Consider the following 24,123-nt stretch of genomic DNA (forward strand, 5'->3'; position numbering starts at 1 on the left):
GGGCAGACTGAGGAAGAGATTCTGCCTCACTGATTCAGGTTCCACAAGAAGGGAGGAACCTTAGACTGTCTTCTGAGCCAGGAGCAAACACAGAAGCAAATAGTTGTAAAGGGCAGAACTTTGGAGGAGTATACTTGAAAGAAGCATACTTAAAACAAGGTGTTAACTAAGTGGAATTGATGAGATAATGGTTCTCTAGTTCACATAGATATATAGTACTTAGTATGGTGATGTAATGGTTCTCTAAGTTCACACATGCTCAGTAGCTGTAATGATGCAGTTACAATAAAATATATAAGGGCAAGAAGGATTGGAAGATAGACATTCTATGACCATCCTGGGGGGGGGGGGGTGGCTCTCCTGCCCCCTGCACCAAGATCAGACTGGCAGACTGCTGGAAGAGACTGGGTCAGACGGTCAGACTGTGAGTTAGACTGCTTTCGAGTATACTTCTCCAAAGTTCTGAAGCAAAAATGTAATGTCCAGGCTAGCTTTCTGGAGGGCCTTGGGATTGGTCTAGCAGAATAATCACCATGAGAATAGTCAGGAATAAAGTCCAAAGTCTTTATTGTCTCCGTCAGCCTCCCAGTCTGAACCAGTCTGCTCCACAGTCTCAGTCAGTTTTTCTTTGCTTAAGGTACCCTTAATGCTTCAATATGGGAAAATTATCTCACATAATTGGCATGCACAAGACAAACAAGGAAGGAATGGGGAAGCAATCATCACTTTGACCCCATTTTCATTTCAGGCAAAGGAGGATAGAATATACATACAGTATTTAGTGAGTTAATGCATTTAATTTAGAAGAAAAACAAATGAACAGAGAGAAGAAGGTGGGTAGGCTCAGGGAGGTATTAGTTAGAATTCCTTTAGGTGGATGCAGAAGTAATAGGCACGAAAAAGAAATGCTTGACAATTGAAAACAAAAATCAAGAAAGAAAGGGAATGGGAAACTAGCAGTGTAGCATTTTATATTAAAAAGATATTTTGATGAGAGCAGTGAGGTGGTATAATAAACAGAGCACAGACCTCAGATACTTACTAGCTGTGTGATCCTGGTCAAGTCATTTAGCCCTCTTTGCCTCATTTCTTCATCTGTAAAATGAGCTAGGAAAAGAAATGGCACTATTCCAATATCTTTGGAACAAAAACCCCAAACAAGACCACGAAGATGCAACTCAACAACAATAAAAATTCACGAAAAGATGTGCAATCTTATGAACTTCTCAAAGACCAGAATTTAAATTAGATCTGGGATTTTTCTTCTCCCCATTTTCTTCTCCCAATCTTTCCTATTCCTGCCCCTAAATCTAATTGAATTTGTTGTAGCCCTGGCAGATCTATTTGAAAAGGGGAGGCTCAAGCAAAACTCCAGGAGGAAGGGAGTAGGGATGAATGCCAAAGAGAAGCTCGTGTCCTTTGGGCTGTTCCATGGGAGAAGAAAGAAAAAGTTTCTTAACCCTTTTTCCTTGTGGGAAGCAGTGAAAGATTGAACCCCTAGGCAGGCTTTGACTCCACAGTGACATCTGCTGGTTATAGAAGTAGATTCCTGCCAAGTGGAGCTGTCCAGCAAATTCAAGGCTGGCAGAATGGTAATCCATGGGGAGCACTTTGGAGGGAGTTCAGGAGCAACAAGCAGCTAAAGGCTAATCCCTCGGGCTACCTCCTAGAACCTTAACTACCCTCTGGAAACCTGGATTGTTGATTCTAGTGGCACTTGCCGAAGACCCCTTGCAAGGAAGGTAGGTGCAGGAAGAAATATAATGTCTCAGATAAAAACGTGGAAGGGAGACGGCACAGAGAACTTTGCCCTTTAATGAGTGGACTGGTGAGTCATGAGGGAGATAACTGACAAGGAGCTCACTTAAACAACCATAACAACAATTATGACTATTTTACTATTATTAACAAAAATCATTAGGGTGGAAAATTAAAATAACTGGTATTTATACATAACTTTTAAAGTTCTCTAAACACTTGCATGCATCATCATGATTTCAGTCGATCTTCCCGCTATTCCCGTCAGTCATTATCCCCATATTACAGTGAGGGCATTGAAACTCTCAGAGGACAAGTGACTTGACCGTAGTCACTCAGCCAGATTCAAAAAAGGGATTTGAAACCAGATCTTTCAGATTCCAAGTACAGCTCTCTACAATTAATCTCGCAATTACAGTTTGCCTGAAAGCAGCCGTATTTTTGGCATCCATGGAACCCTTTAGCTTGTGGCAACTCGGAGTCCAACAATCTTGGATAGCCTTACGTTTCCAAAGTTGGGCTCTGCTAGAGAGCATGCGCAGAAGCCATCACGTTGCCGCAGGACTACATTTCCCAAAAATCGCTGTTGCACATGCCATTTCCCAGGAATCCTAGGATGGGGGGATCGTTGCCATAGAAACAGCCCCCCTCCTACCTGGGATATCCGGAAATGCTCATTCTGGGGAGGGGGGACCCCAGGTTTTCCTTTCCGCTTCCGTGTTCTTTTTATAGCAAGTTCTTTCTGTCTGGACTTCTATCTAGGTGAGTGTCAGTCTCACGGTTCCCGGGAAGCTGAGCCCGGCCCGGGGACCCAGATGCCGGGTCTCACGCTGTGGTCGTGACCCAGGCCCAGGGCCTGCTCCCCCTCCTACCATCCCTCCCCCAGGTTCAGAGGAAAGAGCCCGGGAGATTCTCTCTAGCATTTGTACCGATCTCCCCCCACCCCAATCCCCCTGTACCGACTTCCCCTTGTCACCGACCCCGGTCCCCACCTTGTACCAACCCCCTCCCTCCTTGTACTGACCCCGTCCCTCCTCCGACCTGGAGGATGCGGGGGCTGCCTGGCACTAGCTCTCGGTCCCCCCAGCACGACAGCTGGCATCTTTACCCATGGGGAGTGGGGGGAAGCTCTGGGAGATCTCTCCTTGGAGAGCAAGTTTTAGGGGCAGGCTCCTCGTATCCCGCACGTTGCTCTGCTAAAATCCCTGAATTTGGAGGATTTGGATGTGAGGTCCTGCCTGGCTGCTGGAGATCTGCGCTCTGAGACCCGCAGCCACCAAAGAAACCTGTGATCTTGTGATTTCTGCAGAAGCCACCAAGTCTGGTCCCGTTCTGGGGGGTTGCTTATGTTTCCTTTCCCCTGCTCAGCTGCCTTCTGAAGCCCCTTGTTTCCTGAAGGGCTGCTATGATCCCCGGGGCCAGCTTCCAGGTAAGTTGGAGTTTCTGTTTTTATTGATTCGATACCGGGACTCGCAGCTCGGACACATCTTTCTACTGTGAACAGAACAGTTAGTAGCGAGCTCTGGAGTTGCAAATTGACTTGACAGTCGTAGGAGAAAAAAACAAATCATAAGCCATAGAATCATTTGTCCGGCTCTGGAAAGGATCGTAGAGGTCATTTAGCTTGATCTCATTTTACAGATGCAGGAACAGGGTTCAGAAAAGTTCAGAGATTTGCCACAATTAATGTGGGTGCAGATGTGGGATTTAAACACAGGACCTTGACTCCAAATAAAGTGCTCTTAACATCGCACTGGCATCAGAACAGGATCCCTTGCTATTAGTACTTTTTCTCTGAGATTATATCTGTTTTACTGAATTGTTTGGATGTGGAGTCCCCCATTAGATATAGTATTTTTTCATTTTTTTGACTGATTGAATTTCCAGTGCTTAAATACAGTGCCTGACACATAGTAAATGTTTGATAGAAGTTTGTTGAATTGACGAAGTGATATATCCCCCCAATGGTTGCTTGAATTTATTTGCTTGTTGCTTAATGGTCCTGGCACAAAATAAAAATTAGCCAATATTAAGAAAATGGAAACACGAAGTGGTGATAGGGGGGCAAAAGTTTAAAAGGAGGAGGCACAGAATTATGAATGCCATCAGGACAAAGGATTTCTGTCAATCTCCTTTTTTGTCTCCTGAGAGCTTGATAGCATATTTCAGCATCTGTTTCTCTGCAGGTGGGCACCTATCTATCATGTGATGCTGTTCCTGCAGGTTCTGTTTTCAGTCTCTCCCCAGCAGAAACTCAAGGCAAGGGATTTTGCTCAATGCTCCCTTTAACGAACTACATTTTGAATACTCTTATTTAGCAATGCTTAAACCAAAACCCAAATAGTATCAGGAACAAGAGATCTTGGATACAATTTATATGAGCATAAGATTCCACTTTTGGAGAAAAAAATGGCAAACCACTCCAGTATCTTTGCCCAAGAGAACCCCCAAAGGGGCCATGAAGAGTCAAACATTGTAACGACTGCGCTAGCACCCAGGACACCCCAGAATCAGCCAGAGTCAGGATAAGCAAAAGTCCGTCTTTATTCTTGGTCTCAGACTTAGGATTGAACAGAATGGAAGCAGATTCTCCGCAACTGCCTTCTCCCTCGTCTACCACAAAGAGTGTATGTCTCTGTCTAGCTTTACTCCACCCCCTAGTCTCTCCTACAATCCTCTATACACCAATCATTGAGCCAGTACCGACAGTGGAAAGGACCATTTTCCAAGCATATGCCCATAGAGTATTGTTCAATCAGTAGTTAGCCTCAAGTGCTCAGCAGTCCTGACCTCAATGCATCTATTCAATATTTCAGCCCTGTACAAAACACGACTCAGAAATAACTAAACAACAGCAACAAGGTTCCAACTAAGCCCCTTTCTGTTTATTTTGGGGAAATTTTGATTAGAATTATGAGATCATAGAATAGTAAAATTATCCCCTAATTCGCTTAAAGACCATTTTAACAAATACTCTATTTTCCTTTGTCATATAAATCACAGGTGGTGGTAAGTCTGATAATTTTCCTTAAGATTCACACAATCAAGCAAACCATGTTATTTGTTTCTTCTCATCAATCTAATAAAATCTTTCATTGACACCTGAAATGTGTCAATGAAACTATTGACTAGTTCTGACAGAAGATATCCCCTGAGCACTTTTCCCCCTCACAATATCAACCCATGGACAAGAGAAGACTTGATGTCTGCCCCTTTTAAGCAGGAGTATTTGGGTTTTAAAGAAATTTCAATAGATTACTTATGTTTTAGTCTAGCAAGAAGACTTTTTTACCCAAGAATCTTTGGTGTTCGTAACTTAAGAGGACGGTCCTGACCACTAATCACATTCAGGGCTTCTTGTCCTCAGAGTTTGGAAGGAATCTATAAGTCAGAATGATTCCTTGCCCTAAGTTGGTAAATAACATTAAGTGGGATAAGAGAACTCTTACTTCTTTTGTGGGTTGGAGAAGTTTCTCTGTCCTTTTTTTCTTCATAAGAATTCTTATTCTTGAAAGACTTTTATAGTATTTCTATCATTTTCATGATTTGTTGTATTGAATATTCTTTGGGCCTTGGGTTGAAGAAATAGGGCTGGGATTCCCTCAGGATCTTCAAATGAAAGGAGATCAGGACAGGAGAGTCGAGTGCCCCTAGTTTTCAAAAGCTACAGTTAGTAGGAAAGTATGGAATAAGATTATTATTCTGAGGTCTTACTAGATAGGCTTTTAAATCCTTTTTGTCAACCAAGTTACCTTACTGTGCAGTCAAGCTCTTAATACTTTTGGGTTCTGAAGCTACAGTTTTTGGGTGCCTACATCAGCTGTGATTTTTATCACCATGAAAGCGTTCAGGACATTTCCTGGACTTTTCTGTTTGGGATCATAATGTGGCATTTCCCAGTAATGTGGAATGTGGTATTTTCCAATCTGGCGTTAAAAACAATAAGATATACTTAGCAAAATTGCAAAGAACCCAGTTGTGCTTTTGTACAGTTATTAGTCCTTACCTGGTTCTAAACTAAGAGAACCATTTGTTGAATATTTAACTTGAGCAGACAATAATATATGGATGACTTTGAATAACAGGACTAGAATATTGTTAAGTTAATATCAAATAGAGAATGCAGTATCTAGCACTATTCTAATATTTGACTCAAAGAATTAAGTACCCTGAACATTTTGAAAGATTTTTTTTGTCCTCAACCCACTTATATCCTTTTAAAAATTTGTGATAGTATTTTTCCCAAATGCTTTTCCCAAATAGTTTTCAACATACATTTTGTAAAAACTTTGCATTCTAATTTTTTTCCCTTTAAATTCGACTTCAGATACTTAATACTTATTGGCTGTGTGACCTGGTCAAGTCACTTAACCCCAGTTGCCTCACTAAAAAAAAAAAAAAAAGAATCAAAATGTTATATATATTTAAATTTTTTCTCCTTACCATCCCCTCCCCAAGACAGCAAGCAATCTAACATAAGTTAAATATGTGCAATCCTTTTAAACGTTTCCATATTTGTCATGTTGTGCAAGAAAAATCAGACCAAAAGAAAGAAAAAACAAAAAGCTGAAAATACATTGCTTCTATCCTCATCCAGCCTCCCTAGTTCTCTCTCTAGACATGATTGGTCTATTGGACCAGTTTTCCATCCCAGGTCTATTAGAATTGCCTTAAGTCATTTCATTGTTGAGAAGAGCCAAGGCCATCACAGTTGATCATCTCATCATCTTTTTGTTACAGTGTTCTCTTGGTTCTGCTCACTTCATTCAGTATCAGTTCATATAAATCTTTTGAAAGATATTCTACATCTAGTTAGCTTCAGGTCCCCCTCAAAGTACATGTGAGAGAAGACCATTGGATGAGCAGGAATATATTGAATATTTCAGGGATCAGTGACCTTCAAGGATGTGGCTGTGGAATTCACCCGGGAGGAGTGGAAGCACCTGGGCCCCGCTCAGAGAAACCTGTTCAGGGATGTGATGCTGGAGAACTACAGGAACCTCGTCTCCCTGGGTAAAGACAAACTTTACTGTGTAGCATGGAATTTGCTAAGCTAAGGGATGTTTAGTATTAGCTCATTTTTGGCTTGGTAGGCTGAGATAGTTTAGAACAGATGTAATATGAGGAGATCCTCAAGTCCTTTAGAACCAGCAAGGACTAGGACTCAGAATCTTGCTTCAGGGTATAAGATCTTTTCTTTGTACAGCTGGGAATCTGCAGTTTGGTGGTCCTGGTTTTGAAGTTGTCCCTTCTCCATTCTTTGTTCCACTGCATTAAAATACCAGGAAAGCTATGTGCAAATGAGAACGATGTCCCTTTCGAGAATTTAGTCCTATGAACTAATTTTCTTCTTGAATCCAGATTTACTCTATGACCCTGGGGACATAATCCTGAACAGCCTTCAGAGGTCCTCTGTGCTTTTCTTCCTTCCGAACATACCCTCTTTTCCCAAAAGAGGAAAAAGTTGAGATTGTATTCTTAAATGGTTCTGTTCTAAGCACTTTCCCATTTCTGCCTTCAGGACTTTCAATTGACAAGCCAGATGTCATCCTTCACTTGGAAAAAGGTGATGCAACATGGATAATAGAGCAGGAAATCTCAAGAAGCACTTGCCCAGGTAAGTAGAATCCAGACAAATGGGAGTCACTCTGAAGAACAACTGACCTGTCTTTAGTTCAGCAACCTTCCTCAAAGTTTTCTAGGGATAAGGAGAAGGTCAGACTCTGAGCTTTCTCGCATTTATTCCTTATAAATACTCATTTTCACAAACCAAATTCTACAGGATCACAAAATATTAGATCTGGAAAAAAAATGTGGCTTTTGCTTCAAAGAGAAATTATAAGCTTTTCTTTCTGGCACTTTAAAGCCTTTTATTATCTGGATTTCTGCCTACTTTTCTAGACTTGTGTCCCATAATTTTCCTTTGTTCATTTTTCATTTTGGCAAAAATGATTAGCTGTTAGTAGAATTCAACTTTCCATCTCCCATCTCCATGCCTTTGTATAAGTTCTTTTCCATACCTAAAATCAGGGTCGTCCTCCACTTTACCTCTCAGAAGCCCTGGCTTCCTTCAGGATTCAGTTCAAATGTCATCTCTCGGGCTCCCATAGAGCTCTCTCCCTGCAGAAAATACTTAATTGTTGAGATTATTCACATACTAAAACAGAATTATGATGGGATCAATTTGGATTCCCACCCAGCTTATGAATCCCATATGGTTCCTGTGAGTCCACATGTTATGCTGGAGGCCTTCGATCTTTTTGGATATCACGAGGATATCAAGGAGACTCTCAGTAGGTGTCGTCCCTCACCCTCACCATTTTCCAGCTTCTTTTTCTAACATATATTTCCTTGATGACATCCTTCCCTCCTTTTCTTCCAAGCTCTATGTGTTAGGGCCACATGACAGCAAGAAACTATTGGTATTCAGAAAGATAGGCTTTTATTGTGGAAGATATCTGGTGTTGTTAAAAGAGATTTTTAGTTTCCTGAAGGTAATTTATGTTGTTTTCTTCTTCATGTTCAAGTTATTCCCCTTCCCGGGCCCAACTTAGGTATTTGCACCATTTGCCCCAGATTTATACACTTATGGACAAGCTTTGTATTTCATCTCTTTGTATGGATATCGTAATCTGGCCAAGAGATTTTTCCATCCATTTAGTCTTTTTTATATGGATGAATTCTTGTGAGTAGTTATAGATTTCTTCCAGGACGCTTCCTGCAAGGTTCCAGAGCTTAGTGCAACATCCGGGATCACCTGGGATACCGGGAGTAGACATGCAGCAGGGTTTTCTGCAAGGTTCCAGAGCTTAATACAGACATCTAGGATCCCCTGGGCTACCTGAGGGAAGACATGCAACGGGCAGTTGAAGTTCACATATGAAAGTGGGCCTAGATCTAGAACCTTGAGTCATCGTGGTAATTGAGCCTGGAGGAGTGACTCTAGGTTACAACCTCCAAGCTTTTAAATGTCTAGTATTTAAAGCTTTTCGTAATCTGACTCCATGTGAAGTCAGGAGTTAAATAAACACAAAGTAATTTCAGAAACTATGGGCCTGAAGGAGGACTGGGCAGGGCCTCTAAGAGGTGCAGTTGAGACCACCATTGATGCCGGGTATGTGGAGAAACTGGAGAGAAGCTCAGAGGTGGGAGGCGGGGTTCAGGAGGCCCCTGGAGGCTCCACGGAGCTGACCAGGAGGGGGGTTACATCAGCGTGCCAGCAGGAGCTCCTGGAGGTGTTAGGTCCCACTGTGTGACAGGGAGACAGAAAGAGACAAACATCCACTCCTGCCCTCACATAGATTAAAATCTAGTGGTGGAGACTACATGCAATATGTACAAAGCAAGCCACATACAGGATGAATAGGGAATGATTGGCAGAAGGGCTGGGGAAGGCTTTCTGCAGAAAGTAGGATTTTGGCTGGATTTAAAGGACGCCATGGAGCTCAGGAGTCAGAGTGGAGGACAAAGGGCCTTCTTGGGGGGGAGATCATGTCCAGAGCCGGGAGGCCCGAAGAGCACATATTAGGGAGTAAGGTGGAAGAAGCCTGGAAAGGAGGGGGAGACTAGGTCATGAAAGTTTTGAAGGCCAAAGCATTTATTGAGTTGTAAGTGACAAGATTGGACCTGAGCTTTAGGAGAATCCCTTGTTGAGAGGATTAAATGAGAGAGAATATGTTCAGGAGGTTTTGTAAACTTTAAAGCACGTTATTGTTAGGGAGTTTGGACTCTGTAGTGGATCTCATCTCTGTCCAGCAGTGAGTGCTTTTAATGAACTCAAGTCTCTCTCCTGCTTCTAAGACTCTCCCAGTGTCTGTAAGCAGTGTCCCAGAGCAAGGCTACATCCCTCAAACCATTGTGAGTCCTTCTGCTTTGTGGATGGGGGACACCTGGTAGGAAGAGAGACTCCAAGAAAGCCTTTTGTCTAAGTCCAGAGCTTCTTCATGATTAACAGTAAACAGGCTGAGAGCTTGTATTCTTGAGGTCATTTAATGGAATGATGGTAAAGTTGTCTTCTGGGGCTGAATATCATTGGCAAAAAGCTGCTTGTTTCCTGTGAATGCACTTCTTAAAGAAGCCTTTGATAAGTACATCTTTGAAGGTCTCTCTTAGAATTGATTGTACAGCATGGAAGACACTTGCATGGGACCACTCAGCAAGGCGTGCTCTCATCAAAGGTCTGTAACCCAAAATGCACCAAGTTAAGAGTCCTCCCCAAGGGGCATGTGGACTCTGTGGCTCCAAAACTGCTGACAAGTCCGGGAAAATAGTCACATAGAGGGGGTTAAGATTTCATATAATTAGAAAATTAATCACGTAGAGAGCTTAAGATTTTATATAAATAGGAAAGTAATCATATAGTGACGTGTTCTCTTGATTTTTTTTTTTTTGTTGCTAATAAAATTCTAAGATTTTTGTCCTTGCCTGTTGAAACTCCCCACCCCCCAAGATGCCTTATGAATGAATACGTCACCACTATGGTACTCCTACCTTCAGCACTGCATGACAGGAATCAACTTCTTTAGTGAACATACACTTCCTTATTTTAGGTATTGCTTCATGTTTATGAAAAGAGTGTCATTGAATAAGATTATCTCTGTTGTTATAACTTTTTTTTAATTTTTATTTTTTTTTAATTTAATAGCCTTTTATTTACAGGTTATATGCATGGGTAACTTTACAGCATTGACAATTGCCAAACCTCTTGTTCCAATTTTTCACCTCTTCTCCCCCACCCCCTCCCCCAGATGGCAGGATGACCAGTAGATGTTAAATATATTAAAATATAAATTAGATACACAATAAGTATACATGACCAAAACGTTATTTTGCTGTAAAAAGAATCAGACTCTGAAATATTGTACAATTAGCTTGTGAAGGAAATCAAAAATGCAGGTGGGCAAAAATATAGGGATTGGGAATTCAATGTAATGGTTTTTAGTCATCTCCCAGAGTTCTTTCTCTGGGCGTAGCTGGTTCAGTTCATTACTGCTCCATTGGAAATGATTTGGTTGATCTCATTGCTGAGGATGGCCAGGTCCATCAGAACTGGTCATCATATAGTATTGTTGTTGAAGTATATAATGATCTCTTGGTCCTGCTCATTTCACTCAGCATCAGTTCGTATAAATCTCTCCAGGCCTTTCTGAAATCATCCTGTTGGTCATTTCTTACAGAACAATAATATTCCATAATATTCATATACCACAATTTATTCAGCCATTCTCCAACTGATGGGCATCCACTCAGTTTCCAGTTTCTAGCCACTACAAAGAGGGCTGCCACAAACATTCGTGCACATACACGTCCCTTTCCCTTCTTTATGATCTCTTTGGGATATAAGCCCAGTAGTAACACTGCTGGATCAAAGGGTATGCACAGTTTGATAACTTTTTGAGCATAGTTCCAAACTACTCTCCAGAATGGTTGGATTCATTCACAACTCCACCATCTGTTGTTATAACTTAAAAGATTCTTGAATAATTTTGATGCAAGAGAGGCCATTACTGGTCACTTAGATCAGTCTAGATGCTTTCTCCCATCCTTGTTCTCTGTGGTGCCTTTTTCTACCTTCTCCATTGGCACATCAGGCTGTGATCTTAGAGCCTAGATGTAATGTCTTAGTGTTTACCTATTTTTCTGTTTGTTAGCCTACTTCCATTCTCAGCCATAAATGTCTTCTGGATGACTTGACTTTGTTATGTCTTTTTCCAAGCTTTCGTTAAGTGTGCATTTTTATGTATCTTTGTGATATTTTACCCAAAAAAAAATCCTGTTTTAAGCCTGGATTGCCTTTGGGTTCTATGACTCTGCTTTAGAAATCAATTGTGTTTGCTAACTAGGACTCTTTTTAGCTTCCTTTGATCTCCTTGTTAAACCAGTTGATTGGATTGGTTCTGACATCCTTTCTGTTTACGTTACCCATTTTACATTATCAATAACCTCTTTTGGATTGAATTGTTTCAGTCATATAGCATATCTTTTTTCCTTCAATTCTTTCTTCTAGCATTATAATAATTTTGATCTCTGCTCTTATACATCAGCGAGCTGACTGCTCAAAGAGAGCTGATTCAGCAGTGTCTTTCACAACACTAACAAGCTTTTTCCAGTCTCTCAAAATATTATTGATTTTACTTTTTGTTATTATCCATAGCTCACCATGCCTAGTACCTACCAAGTCTTTTCTTGAAGGAAGATAGTCTTTAGACAGAGCCATGAGTCTTCTGTGCCAGCTACAAGCCTCTGATCTTTCTGTTTTCTACAAATCTTTAGCTTCTCCCATTTGTAATCTATGCTTTCTGGTATACTTCTCACCATATCAATTTATTCCCATTCATGCATTGAAATTAGAGTGTTGAAGTTCATATTCACTTAATTGAGGGAAGAGGACATCTTACTGAATTTATCCTAGAATTTCTCTTTCTCTTCTTCTGCAATCAATGGATAGGTTGCAATTATTTTTATGATGGACCTTTGCTAATATTTATCATGAGCAGTATAATACAATAAGAAATAACAGACTGTCCCATGTAATGATATTTCCTGTTGTCTTTGGTTCTCTGTAAGACCTGCTAAACTAAATCCTTTTCATTTCCTTATAGTGATGCTTATAATCATAATATTTATGTCTCACTTGAAGATTTTATCATCTCATTTCATTCTCACAACTCTGAGAGCTGCGTACTGTTATTATCCCCATTTTACACATGAAGAAACTGAGAGATTTTAAGTGACTTGCCCCTGAGTTAATTATTAAGTATCTGAGGGAAGATTTGGATTCAGGTCTTCCTAACTCCAAGTTCAGTGTTCTATCTACTTTCATGTTCTTTGAGGACAGTGGGTATTTCTACCATACAATAGCATCAGCAAAATGTTCCTACTGAAAAGATGAGCCTTTGTTGTTTAGGTTCAGTAAAAGTATTTCTATATTTCCTAAGAAAAGAAAATCAAGTCTACATTCCATAACATATTATGGCAAAAGAAAGTCATGGAATATTAAGCCATTAGGAAGCACAAATTTGAGAAATCAAAAAAACTGTGAGATTGCATGACTTAGTGGAAGTAAAATTTAAAAAATGGCGTGCTAATCTTCGTGAGCCCATAGCACATTTTCCTTTATATAGAACTAGGAAAACAATAAACATCACTGCTGTCATGACCCACATAAACTCACTAAAAGAATCCCTGACACAGTTGTACTCAGATATTGATTCCACATTGCTAATACTGGATCACAAGAGTGTGAATGTTATGCCAGCTGTCCACATTGGTCTGTTAGTTTTATGTAATTTTCTTGGAAGTGTGAGGCTAGAGACGGTAGTTTGTCAGAGGCAGAGAGTTACTGGGAAATGAATGTGGCATAAAAATCAAAATGCAGGAGTACTGTCATACTACCAAAATTCCTCTTCTTTACCAATAAAATTATTGGTCAACTGCTTCTAAGTTAATTCATTGCCAGTAGATTTGCCTAATCCTTGTACTAATTATTGACCATTTTATTGGTATTACAGCAGAAACAAATCCCGACAAAGGGTTTTTGGAAGGAGTTGGCATAGTTCTTTCTTTGCTTATGGTCGGTTATTTCAAATCTGTAGAGTATCAGAGAGTTCATTAACACAATCAAATTCTTCTTCCATGTGCAGAATAGTAGGCTGTTTTCTGCAGGTTTGGGCACTTTTCTGCCATAGAAGAGACCCCGTCACTGTGGTCCAGTCTGTACAGGAACCATCGAGTACAGAGCAAGCTACACAGTATGCTTTAGGATCCAAGCCTTGAGATATCTTGGGGAATAGACATTAGGAATCACTGCGCTGCCAGTAGATCAAGCACAGCTGCTCCCTTACTCCGACCAGGCTTAAGATGTCTTTTGATGGGCGGGACAGTCTTTAGTGGTTTGCACTTGTAATTGCAGCAACGACATTTCTGGAGCCCCGATCCGGAATGTGACGGTAATGGTGACTTGGGTCATTGTCACAGATACGGAGCTGGGGAAGCCTTCCTTTGGGGATCAGATAATGATGTTGGGTATCTTAGACCTCAGAGCATTCACCAGGACCCTAGAGAACAACCCCTTCTAAAGAAGAGTAGCAAGATTTAGTCCTCTTCTGTAATACAATATATTAGTAATGTGAATATCACTTGATAATAATGAATATGAATGAATGATATGAATAAAATAAACTAGTTGAAACCCAGAAATCATTAGGAATGCTAAAACAATTAACTAAGTGGGGGGGGGGGGAGAAGGGGAAGCTTACAGGTTCAGGTAAATCAGCCCATAGTGGAATTACAACACACTACGGAGGCAAGTAAGGGAGACTTTGCCTGCTGTGGTATCCCTGCCTGAGGCTGCTCTTTTGTGGGGCTTTGAAGAGATGTCCGTGTGGTGTAGTGATAGTGGTATCCTGCCTCAGTCACTCTGTGTGTTATCCCGAGCAAGTCAGTTAACCTTTCTGGTCTTGTTTTCTAATCAGCTGGGCTAGCCCTCCAAAGTCTCCCTTCTTTTTCTCTTCTCTAAAGCCTCTTTTAGCTGCAGATCCCATGATCCTTCCTGGGGCTGCTGTCTGTACCCAGCTCTGTCAGTACTGCTTTGGGAACATGCACATTGGTCCTAGTTTTTGTAATGGGCTGAGGTTTGAGTTGATGCACTGAGGTCCCAAGTACTTGAGGCTAAATAGTAATTGGGCTATACTCTATTAATATAAATGATTGGATAAAGAATGGTCCCTGCCCACTCTCCATGCAAGTCCTGATGTGTTGTATAGGAAATGACGATTTGGGTGAGTGGAGGCAGAGAGAGACAGGAAGAGAAGCTGGGGGAGATTGTGCCTGGGTTCCATACTCCTAGCTGCTGGTCGTTTGGCTGCTGGTCTAGCTAGCTTCTTGACTCAGCTGCACACATTGCTATCACCGATTCTCTTCCACCTCCGATCCTTCTTCACTGAGAATAAAGATAGACAATTTTCCCCTAACCTGAATTCCTGACTCTGGCTGATTTTAAAATACACAATCTTCACAAGTTTTGCCTCTGAGAGCTACAAATAAAATATCTCATCTCCTGTGTGACACATTTGAAATTGTCCCCAGATTCCCTGCTATTTTCATGTTGTTGGTCCATTTAATGGTGTCTAGAACTGACCCAAAAAAGCCCTCTAAATATGGTCTGAGCAGGCTAGAATAGTCATATTTCTGCCTGGGGTCTGGGCAATATGCCCCTACTGATGCGGCTTACAAGTTATATTAGGGCAGCCAGGAGGTACCATAGAGTGCTCAGCCTGGATGCAGGAGGAGTTCAAATCCAGCCTCAGACGCTCCCATGCTTGGTGACCCTGGGCAAAGTACTTCACCCTGTTTGCCTCAGTTTCCTGAGCTAGAGAAGGAAAGGGCAAAGCACTCCAGGGTCTTTGCCAAAAAACAAATCAAGCCACATAGAGTCATGAAGATTGGAGGTAACTGAAATGACTGAACAATAATCGTATTAGCAGGCTGTGAGTTCCCCCCCAGGGTCTCAAGCCCTCTGAATGTGTGTGTCCCCCCAATTCTGGCTTGTATGATTCTGAATGCAGGGGGCCAGCCTGCTGGGCAGATTTAAATTTTTGACTCACTTATGGGATAAATTAGCAGCCCACACAGCTATGTGTCATCTGCAGAAATGATCAGTTTCCCATGTTTTCTTGGATGGAAACTTTAGATAGTCCTGGTAGATATGTGGAATTATACAGAACCCTGAGTCCGTGGTACAGACACACATCCTCCAAGGCTACCTTTTTTTTTTACTTTGTTTATATATACAAAGTGTACATATATACGTGTATATATGTACACTTTGTATATATAAATTACACATGTTGTCTTCACTATTAGAATATAAGCTTAGTGCTGGAACAAAGCAGAACAAACCCAAACTCAAATCAAAAATGTAGGAGCCAGTGAGGGTTTATTGAGTTCCCCAGCAAGGGAGCCCCACCTACACGGGCAGAGACTCCTGAAGGAATGAAAGGACAAAGCTCCTAAGTTTCTGTTCAGATGTGGAGTCTGTTCAAAGGGGACAGAGTTTGTTGCTAGAAGCTTGCAGAGTAGGACTGCATGTCCTGGACTGGACGGGGCCTGCTGCCGGGCTGCTCACAGAAAGACTGCTTCAGGGCATCACCCTCTGATGATGTGCCTCAGAGACTTCCTAGCTTTGTGACTTTGGCTTACTTAACCTTTGCCTTTTTCCTCAACTGAAAAAAAGAGATAATAACACTATTTTCCTCCTGGGATTGTTGAGAGGGTCAAATATGAAGACATTTGTAAAGTGCTCAGCACAGTGCCTGGCACAAAGTAGATGCTATGTAGGTTTTCTTGTCATTTAAGAATGTGAAGCAATTTGATTTTCCTTTAGACATGATTTATTCCTAATTTTGTTATGCTAGATCTTACTGATCAAAGCTTTCTTTTGTAACTGTACAGAAACTATCTCTTTTACTATAGGTTATAGAATCTTGATAGAAATTAGCATCAGGCTAGCCAGTCTGTCATTTCCAGATTCAACCTGTTGGTTTTTCCTGAAATTTCAGATATCTTTCTAAAGATTATCGGCAGTAATTCTGTGATCATGTTTTTTTTCTAAGAGCCTAATGTATAATTCATTTAATCTTAGATACTTGAACTTTCTTAAAGCATAAGATGTTCTATTACTATCTTTTCACATATCTTCAGCTTTAGTTTGTTACAGTGTTCTGTCATTTGTACATTGTTGATTTTTGATTGTTGAGACAATTTAGAGATTAACAAAATTCTAAGAATAGCTAGCACGTACATATTGCTTTAAATTTGTAGAATATTTTATATATGTTATCTCTCTTGATCTTCACAATCACCTTGGGTTCTATTCTACTTCTGTGTGAGATAGGTTCTAGTATTATCTACATTTTATAGATGAGGAAGTTGAGAATAAGGGAACCCAATTTTATATTAATATCGGTCATCCAGAAGTCTGTATCCTAATTCTACCTTTAATTTAAAGGTCACACAGCTACTAAGTATTTGAGACAAGATTTAAACTCTCTTCATTATACCACCTTGTTACCTTGGTACAGAGATTATTGCAGATTGACACTTTTTTTTCTTTTTTTTTTTTTCAGTGTGCTTTAAGCCAGGCACTATATGTGAAATAATGGAGCCAATTCCCAAGCAAGACATTTCTGTTGGAAAGTTATCCAAGGAACAACTTTACAAAGATGGTGTCTTTAATTCCAAATTTGGAAAATCTTGGGAATGTGATATTAGATTAGAGTACCAGGAAAGAAGTCATATAAAACAATCCCAGCAACTTATAATCAACTGCAGAAATACTTCTACTAACTTTAATGCCAGTAAATATGATGAATTTAGAAAAGACTTCAATCTGGGTCCAACTTTGGGACAAAGTCTGCAGAAATGTGAGATACATAGAAAGAACTTTAAACAAGGTTTAGATGAAAGTAAACATATTGAAAACTTTTTTGTGAAGAAGCTTTGTAAGTATAATCAGTGTAGGGAGGCATTCAGTTGTCGTTCAGACATTATTCAACATCACAGGAAAGATACTGAAGAAAAATCAAATGAATGTTACGAGTGTGGGAAAGTATTCACTTGTCACTCTTGTTTTGTTCTACATCAGGGTATTTGGGTTGAAAAAGAACCCTTTGAATTTGGTAGATCCATTAATTGGCATCAACATATTACTGAACAGAAAAAAGTTCTTATGGGAGAAAAACATTTTAAACGTAATGAACTTAGAAAATTGTTTAGTCATCCCAGATACCTTGGTGATCATAAGAAAATTCATACTGGAGAGAAACAGTTTGAATGTAGTGACTGTGGGAAATGTTTTACTCAGCGTGGAAACCTTATTAAACATAAGCGACTTCATACAGGAGAGAAACCCTTTAAATGTAATTTATGTGATAAATCATTTAGTTTTCGTGGATACCTTGATAGCCATAAGAGATTTCACACTGGAGAGAAACCCTTTGAATGTAACGAATGTGGGAAATGCTTTACTCAGAGTGGAGACCTTATTAAACATAAGAGAATTCACACTGGAGAGAAACCATTTGAATGTACTGAATGTGGGAGATCTTTCAGCAGGAGAGAAGGACTTACTATACATAAGAGGATTCACACTGGAGAGAAACCATTTGAATGTAATGAATGTGGGAGATCTTTCAGCAGGAGAGAACGACTTACTACACATAAGAGGATTCATACTGGAGAGAAACCTTTTGAATGTCACGAATGTGGGAAAGCCTTTAGCAGAAGAGAACGGCTTACCGCACATACCAGGATCCACACTGGAGAGAGACCATTTGAATGTAATGAATGTGGAAAATCTTTTAATCATCGTGGTGAACTTATAACACACAAGAGAATTCATACTGGAGAAAAACCATTTGAGTGTAATCAATGTGGGAAATCTTTTAATCATCGTGGAGATCTTACAAAGCATAAGAGAATTCATACTGGCGAGAAACCCTTCAAATGTCATGAGTGTGGGAAATGCTTTCATCACCGTGGAGGTCTCACTATGCATCAGAGAATTCATACTGGGGAGAAACCCTTCCAGTGTAATGAATGTGGGAAATGCTTTAGTCATCATGGAGGTCTTACCAGGCATAAGAGAATTCACACTGGAGAGAAACCCTTTGAATGCAATCAGTGTGGAAAATCTTTTAATCAATGTGGAGACCTTACTAGACATAAGAGAATACATACTGGAGAAAAACCCTTTGAATGTACTGAATGTGGAAAATCCTTTAGCTGGAGTCAACAGCTTGCTGCACATAAGGGAATTCATACTGGAGAGAAATCTTTTCAATGAAGTTGGAAATACTTCTGTCCAAATAGAGGGAATGCTGAATTTGGATTTAGAGAGAAAATCAGAATTCAAAATCCCTGCTCTGTCACTTTTTGTGATATGGAGCAGATCATTCAGCTTCTCTGGGCAGTCCTTCAGCTAGTAGCATCAGGAGTTTGTTGAAAAAATTCATACCTGAAAGAAATAATATAATGATTATGAAGAGTTCTTTAGATAGCATTGATGCCTTAATATACATGAGTACTTATAGGCGGTGCTTTGTACAGATCAGTAGTTTTACTGACTTGTGAATCACTTTAAAATAACATTTAATAATAGGTGTATAAAATTTCTCTATGTTAAAACATAGACTGCATTATTGAGTTTTTGCTTTCATCTTGAAACACACAGAAAGGCCTAAGTTCTGAATTATATGCTCAGGTACATTCTTCCATCCTGTGTGATAGCCTCCTTGGAAGAACCCATTTGTGTCCCTGAGGGTATAAAAACTTTTTTTCCTGAGGGGGTAGGGAGGCATACAACATGATTTAGTGTTACCATTGGTGCATTAATGATTTTATCAACATGGCCCATTACCCATGGGTAATGGCCCAACCATTACCTCTGGTAATCAGGTTCCTAGAGATAGTTGTTCAGGATAAATACACCCAGGACTTTAAGTAAATTGCACTTCTTGTATACTGGTTAATGAGCGTTTTGATAAATGCCAAAGGTAAATCCTAATAAATTTTATAACTGCTTCTTGTGTAATCACTATATTACTGAAATGTTGGTTGACTTCTCCATACAGTTACTGTAATCTTTGTTTATCATATTGTGAACCTTTAGTTGTGACTTTTGCCTTAACATTGTCCAGTTTTTGCTGGAGAGAAACTCTCTGAGTGTAGCAATTGGTTAAAAGCTTTAAGCCACAACGCCAGCATAAACAAAAGAGTATTCACAGAAGCTATTTTGAAGAATCTGAGGTCATCAAGTTGAACCCAGAGCTGACCAGTTAGGATTAGTATTCACTTATGGTGCCATTAATATGGTCATCTGGTCACTCCTTGGAAAGGGAATCACAATTTGAAAAATTCCCTTCAACATTTAGATAGTTGTAATTGTCAGGAAACTTTTCCTTACATAAAACTTCACTCAGTCTTTCCACAACTTCTATCCATTGCAACATTGCTCTTGATTCTTGTTCTCTGGAGCCAAGCCCTCCCCTCCCAAAAAAAAAATCCCACCTTCTCACCCCATCTTGAATATTTTGAATGGGATGTCCCATTTGCATCTCAAATTTAATTCAACATGCCCCAAATGACTCATTCTTTTCCTTTAAGGTCTCCTGTTTTGAACTACCCTGTTATTGTCAAGGATACCATCATCCCTGTCACCAAGACTCAAATTTTCAGTGTTGTCCCCAACTCTTTCCTCTACATATGCAATCCATCCTAGATCTTGCCTTTAAAAAAAAAAAAAAAAAACCTCTATGACATCTCTCATATACATCCATTTTTCTTCACTCAGAATCTTAGTTCAGGTCTTCATCATCTCTCACTTGGATTATTCTGCCTCAAGTCCATCCACCACTGAACCAAAGTCATTGCTTCTTTTTTTTTTTTAATGTTATTTTTTTTTTTATTTAATAGCCTTTTATTTACAGGATATATGCATGGGTAACTTTACAGCATTAACAATTGCCAAACCTCTTGTTCCAATTTTTCACCTCTTATCCCCCAACCCCCTCCCCCAGATGGCAGGATGACCAGTAGATGTTAAGTACATTAAAATATAAATTAGATACACAATAAGTATATATGACCAAAACGTTATTTTGTTGTACAAAAAGAATCAGACTCTAAAATATTGTACAATTAGCTTGTGAAGGAAATCAAAAATGCAGGTGGGCATAAATATAGGGATTGGGAATTCAATGTAATGGTTTTTAGTCATCTCCCAGAGTTCTTTCTCTGGGCATAGCTGGTTCAGTTCATTACTGCTCCATTGGAAATGATTTGGTTGATCTCATTGCTGAGGATGGCCAGGTCCATCAGAACTGGTCATCATATAGTATTGTTGTTGAAGTATATAATGATCTCCTGGTCCTGCTCATTTCACTCCATTGCTTCTTTTTCAATAAGCTCCAGTTGCAATTACCTCCAGGATCAAATATAAATCCCTCTGTTTGCCATTTAAAGTGCATCATAACCTGGTTCCTCCCTACCCTGACAGTCTGCACACGTTCTATAATTCAGCTACTTGCAGCTCTTAGAACATGGCACTGACTGTACCTGTTCCTGAAATGCTCTGCCTCTCACTTCTATTCTTAGTTTTCCTGATTTTTAAAGAAAGCTCTAGGTCTTGTCTGCATGAGACCCTTTTTGGTTCCCATCCCTCCTTGGAGGGTCCTCACTTAGATTTCTTTCCTTCTATACCACGTAAATCTTTTTTCTACCTATTTAAAACATATACTTCTTCCCATTTCCCTCCTTTCCTGCAGGGTAAGATAGAATTTTGTACCCATATTGAAATTGTATTTTATTTCCTCTTGAGTGAATTCTAATGAGAGTAAGGTTCACTCACTCCCCTTTTCTTCCCTCTGTTCCCTTCCGCTGTAAAAGCTTTTTCTTGCCTCTTTTTATGATACTTCAAACCATAATTCATCCATTCAATAATTCAAACCATTTCACTTCTCTCTTTCTCTTTCTCCCAGTACATTTTTTAAAGATACTATTCCTTCATATTCAATTCACACCTATGCCCTCTGTCTAATTACCATAATAATGAGAAAGTTCTAATGAGTTACAAATATCATCTTCCCAACTGGGAGCATAAATCAATAAACTATTTATAAAGTCTCTTATGATATCACTTTCCTGTTTATTTCCTTCTGCTTCTCCTGAGTCCTGTATTTAAAAAATGAAATTTTCCATTCCGCTCTAATCTCTTCATTTTGAATGTTTGAAAATCCTCTGTTAATTGAATGTCCACCTTTTTTCCTGAAGCATTATAGTCATTTTTGATGAGTGGGTGCTTTTCTCAGCCATCTTGACTGACGTCCTTTGTAATTGTTAATTAAGAGGATTTATTGTTTAATCATATTTCAGTCTTGTTGGGACTCTTTTTGACTGCTTTGGGGGTTTTCTCATCAAAAATACTGTTAGGGGACAGGATGTGTGTCTGTGTCCTCCGAAAGATTTCAGGCTCTCTCCAAATCAAGCAAAATCATTTTATTTGGGGTAACACACCCAGCAGGCTCTCCTTAAGGGAGTAAAAAGCAGCCCAACCAGGGCAGAGTGGTGAAAGTGAAAATGAAAGACAAGAAGGACCCGTGCTCATTTGATTTCCCAGGGGGCAACACAAGTGGTGTGGATGACCTGCAATGTTAAATCTATTATAATGAACCCAAGGTCGCTAAATATATTATAATGAGCCTAGTGTCACGAAATATAGTATAATGAGCCTAGAGTAACTGAATATATTATAATGAGCTTAAGGTCACTAAATATAGTATAATGCACTAACTATAGTATAATGAACCTATGAGTATAGTATTATAATTATATAATGAGCATAAGGCACTAAATAGCATAATGAGGTCGCTATGAATAGTATAATAAATAAAGCATAATGAACCTATAATTACTAAATATATTATAATTAACCTAGGGTCACTGAATATATTATAATGAGGTACTAAATATAGTATAACATAGTATAATGAACCTAAGATCACAAAATATATTACAATGAATCTAGGGTCACTGGATATAATGAGCATAAGGTCACTAAATAGCAAAATTATGTCACTATGAAGAGTATAATAAATATAGTATAATGAACCCATAATCACTAAATATAATTAACCTAGGGTCACTGAATATATTATGAGATCACTAAATATAGTATAACATAGTATAATGAATTTAAGATCGCTAAATATATTACAATAAAACCTAGGGTCACTGAATATATAATGAGCCTAAGGTCACTAAATATATGGTAATGAACCTAAGGTCACTAAATATATGTTAATGAGCCTGTCACTAAATATATGGTAATAAGTCTAAGGGTTCCTAAATGTATGGTAATGAGCCTCGGGTCACTAAATGTGTAGTAATGAGCCTAAGATCACTAAATATATGTTAATGAGCCCATCACTAAATATATGGTAATGAATCTAAGGTCACTAAATATATGTTAATGAGCCTGTCAGTAAATATATGATAATGAGTCTAAGGTTCCTAAATGTATGGTAATGAGCCTCAGGTCACTAAATGTATGGTAATGAGCCTGATCACTAAATATATGTTAATGAGTCTGTCACTAAATACATGGTAATGAACCTGTCACTAAATAATAAGCCTAAGGTCCCTACATGTATGGTAATGAACCTAAGGTCACTAAATGTATGGTAATGAGCCTCAGGTCCCTAAATGTAACGATCCTAGACTCTCTAGATCACTAGATTCAATGAAGTCGGCTCTGCCCAAGCGTCATTTCAGGCAAAGCCCACTCAGTGTTTTGGTGATCACCGTCCGTCCCACGCTGGACGAGCCCTCATGTTATTTCCCGCGGGGCCCCCGATTGCTTCACGTTATAGATGAACACAGAGGCAGACAGAGGGAAGTGACCTGCCCACGGTCACAGCTGGCCAGCGGCTGTGGCCAGATTTGAGCGCTTTGGCGCCACCTAGCGGCTTTGGTTAACGATACACTAACACGCTCATGCTACCTATTGTATTACTGACATACCCTACGACTAAAAGGCATTTGAAGACGGGAATTTTAATGAAATAATGAAGCACCACAACCGCAGAGGAGTGTGCTGCGGGGAGCCAAGGTGGAGAGGTGGGGCAGCGAAATGACATCGGGAGTTGTTGGCTGGTTTCACTTCTCTTGTGGAGCCCCCAACAACCTGGAGCAGAGGCCCTGGAGCAGGGGCCCTTGGAGCATGCGCACACGCGTCATCTCGGCTCCGGACTCCATTTCCCAGAAGTCCAAGCTAAGCCCTGGGAGGTAACAGTGGAAGCTCCTTCGGGTACCTTGGAGAGCGAAGGGATCAAGCAGAGCTGACCAGGGTCTTCCTTTCTTTCCTAAAGTCTGCCTGAAGCCTCATGAGTCTCCTGCTCCCTCTTCTCCTCTCATTGGGTCCTGTCCTTCTCTTCTCTTCGTCCTCCCCTCCGCCTTCCTCAGTTCCCTTCCCGTTTCCCCTTCCACCTGCTCCTCCTTCCTCTTCTCATTCCCTTTTTTCTCACCTCCTCTCTCCCTTTTTTTTCCCTCTCCCTCTTCTTTTCTCCTCCTCCTTTCCCAATCTTTCTTAAATTCTAGTGCTTTCCCTCTATTGTTTCCTCTTTCCCGGTTTATATACCTTACTTTGTATGTATCTGATTGCTTATTTTCTCCCTCCCATTAGATTGTGAGCTCCTTAGCGATTTGGAACTCTACCCAAAGGGTTATAAAATTGTCCACTTACCTTTGACTCAGCAATACCCCTTTTAGGTCTATATCCCAAGGAGATTTAAAAAGGGGGAGCTAATTTTT

At 39.9% G+C, this 24,123-nt stretch overlaps 1 protein-coding gene across 2 annotated transcripts; it reads left to right on the plus strand.

Moving 5' to 3' along the window:
- Nucleotides 1-2,393: 2,393 nt before the first annotated feature.
- LOC100921597 (gastrula zinc finger protein XlCGF57.1-like) lies at nucleotides 2,394-19,945 on the plus strand. 2 transcript variants are annotated; one of them, XM_031963343.1, is made up of 5 exons: nucleotides 2,394-2,520; nucleotides 3,068-3,187; nucleotides 6,645-6,771; nucleotides 7,280-7,375; nucleotides 16,884-19,945. In XM_031963343.1, exons 2-5 carry the CDS (start codon nucleotides 3,164-3,166, stop codon nucleotides 18,599-18,601), a joined length of 1,965 nt encoding a protein of 654 aa, XP_031819203.1. In that variant the 5' UTR covers nucleotides 2,394-2,520; nucleotides 3,068-3,163; the 3' UTR covers nucleotides 18,602-19,945. The 2 variants fall into 2 exon arrangements, with proteins under 2 accessions (XP_031819203.1, XP_031819202.1); XM_031963342.1 differs by having other exon boundaries at nucleotides 2,394-3,187.
- The last annotated feature ends 4,178 nt before the right edge of the window (nucleotides 19,946-24,123 follow it).

This window comes from Sarcophilus harrisii, chromosome 3, assembly GCF_902635505.1.
Source record: "Sarcophilus harrisii chromosome 3, mSarHar1.11, whole genome shotgun sequence".
NCBI lineage: Eukaryota > Metazoa > Chordata > Mammalia > Dasyuromorphia > Dasyuridae > Sarcophilus > Sarcophilus harrisii.

What these genes read in the sequence shown, in the direction of transcription:
- LOC100921597 (XM_031963342.1), top strand. Translation starts at nt 3,164, where the DNA reads ATGATCCCCGGGGCCAGCTTCCAG. An exon ending in TCCCCGGGGCCAGCTTCCAG is followed by an intron (nt 3,188 to 6,644) that starts GTAAGTTGGAGT and finishes TGAATATTTCAG; the next exon opens with GGATCAGTGACCTTCAAGGA. An exon ending in CTCAAGAAGCACTTGCCCAG is followed by an intron (nt 7,376 to 16,883) that starts GTAAGTAGAATC and finishes TTTTTTTTTCAG; the next exon opens with TGTGCTTTAAGCCAGGCACT.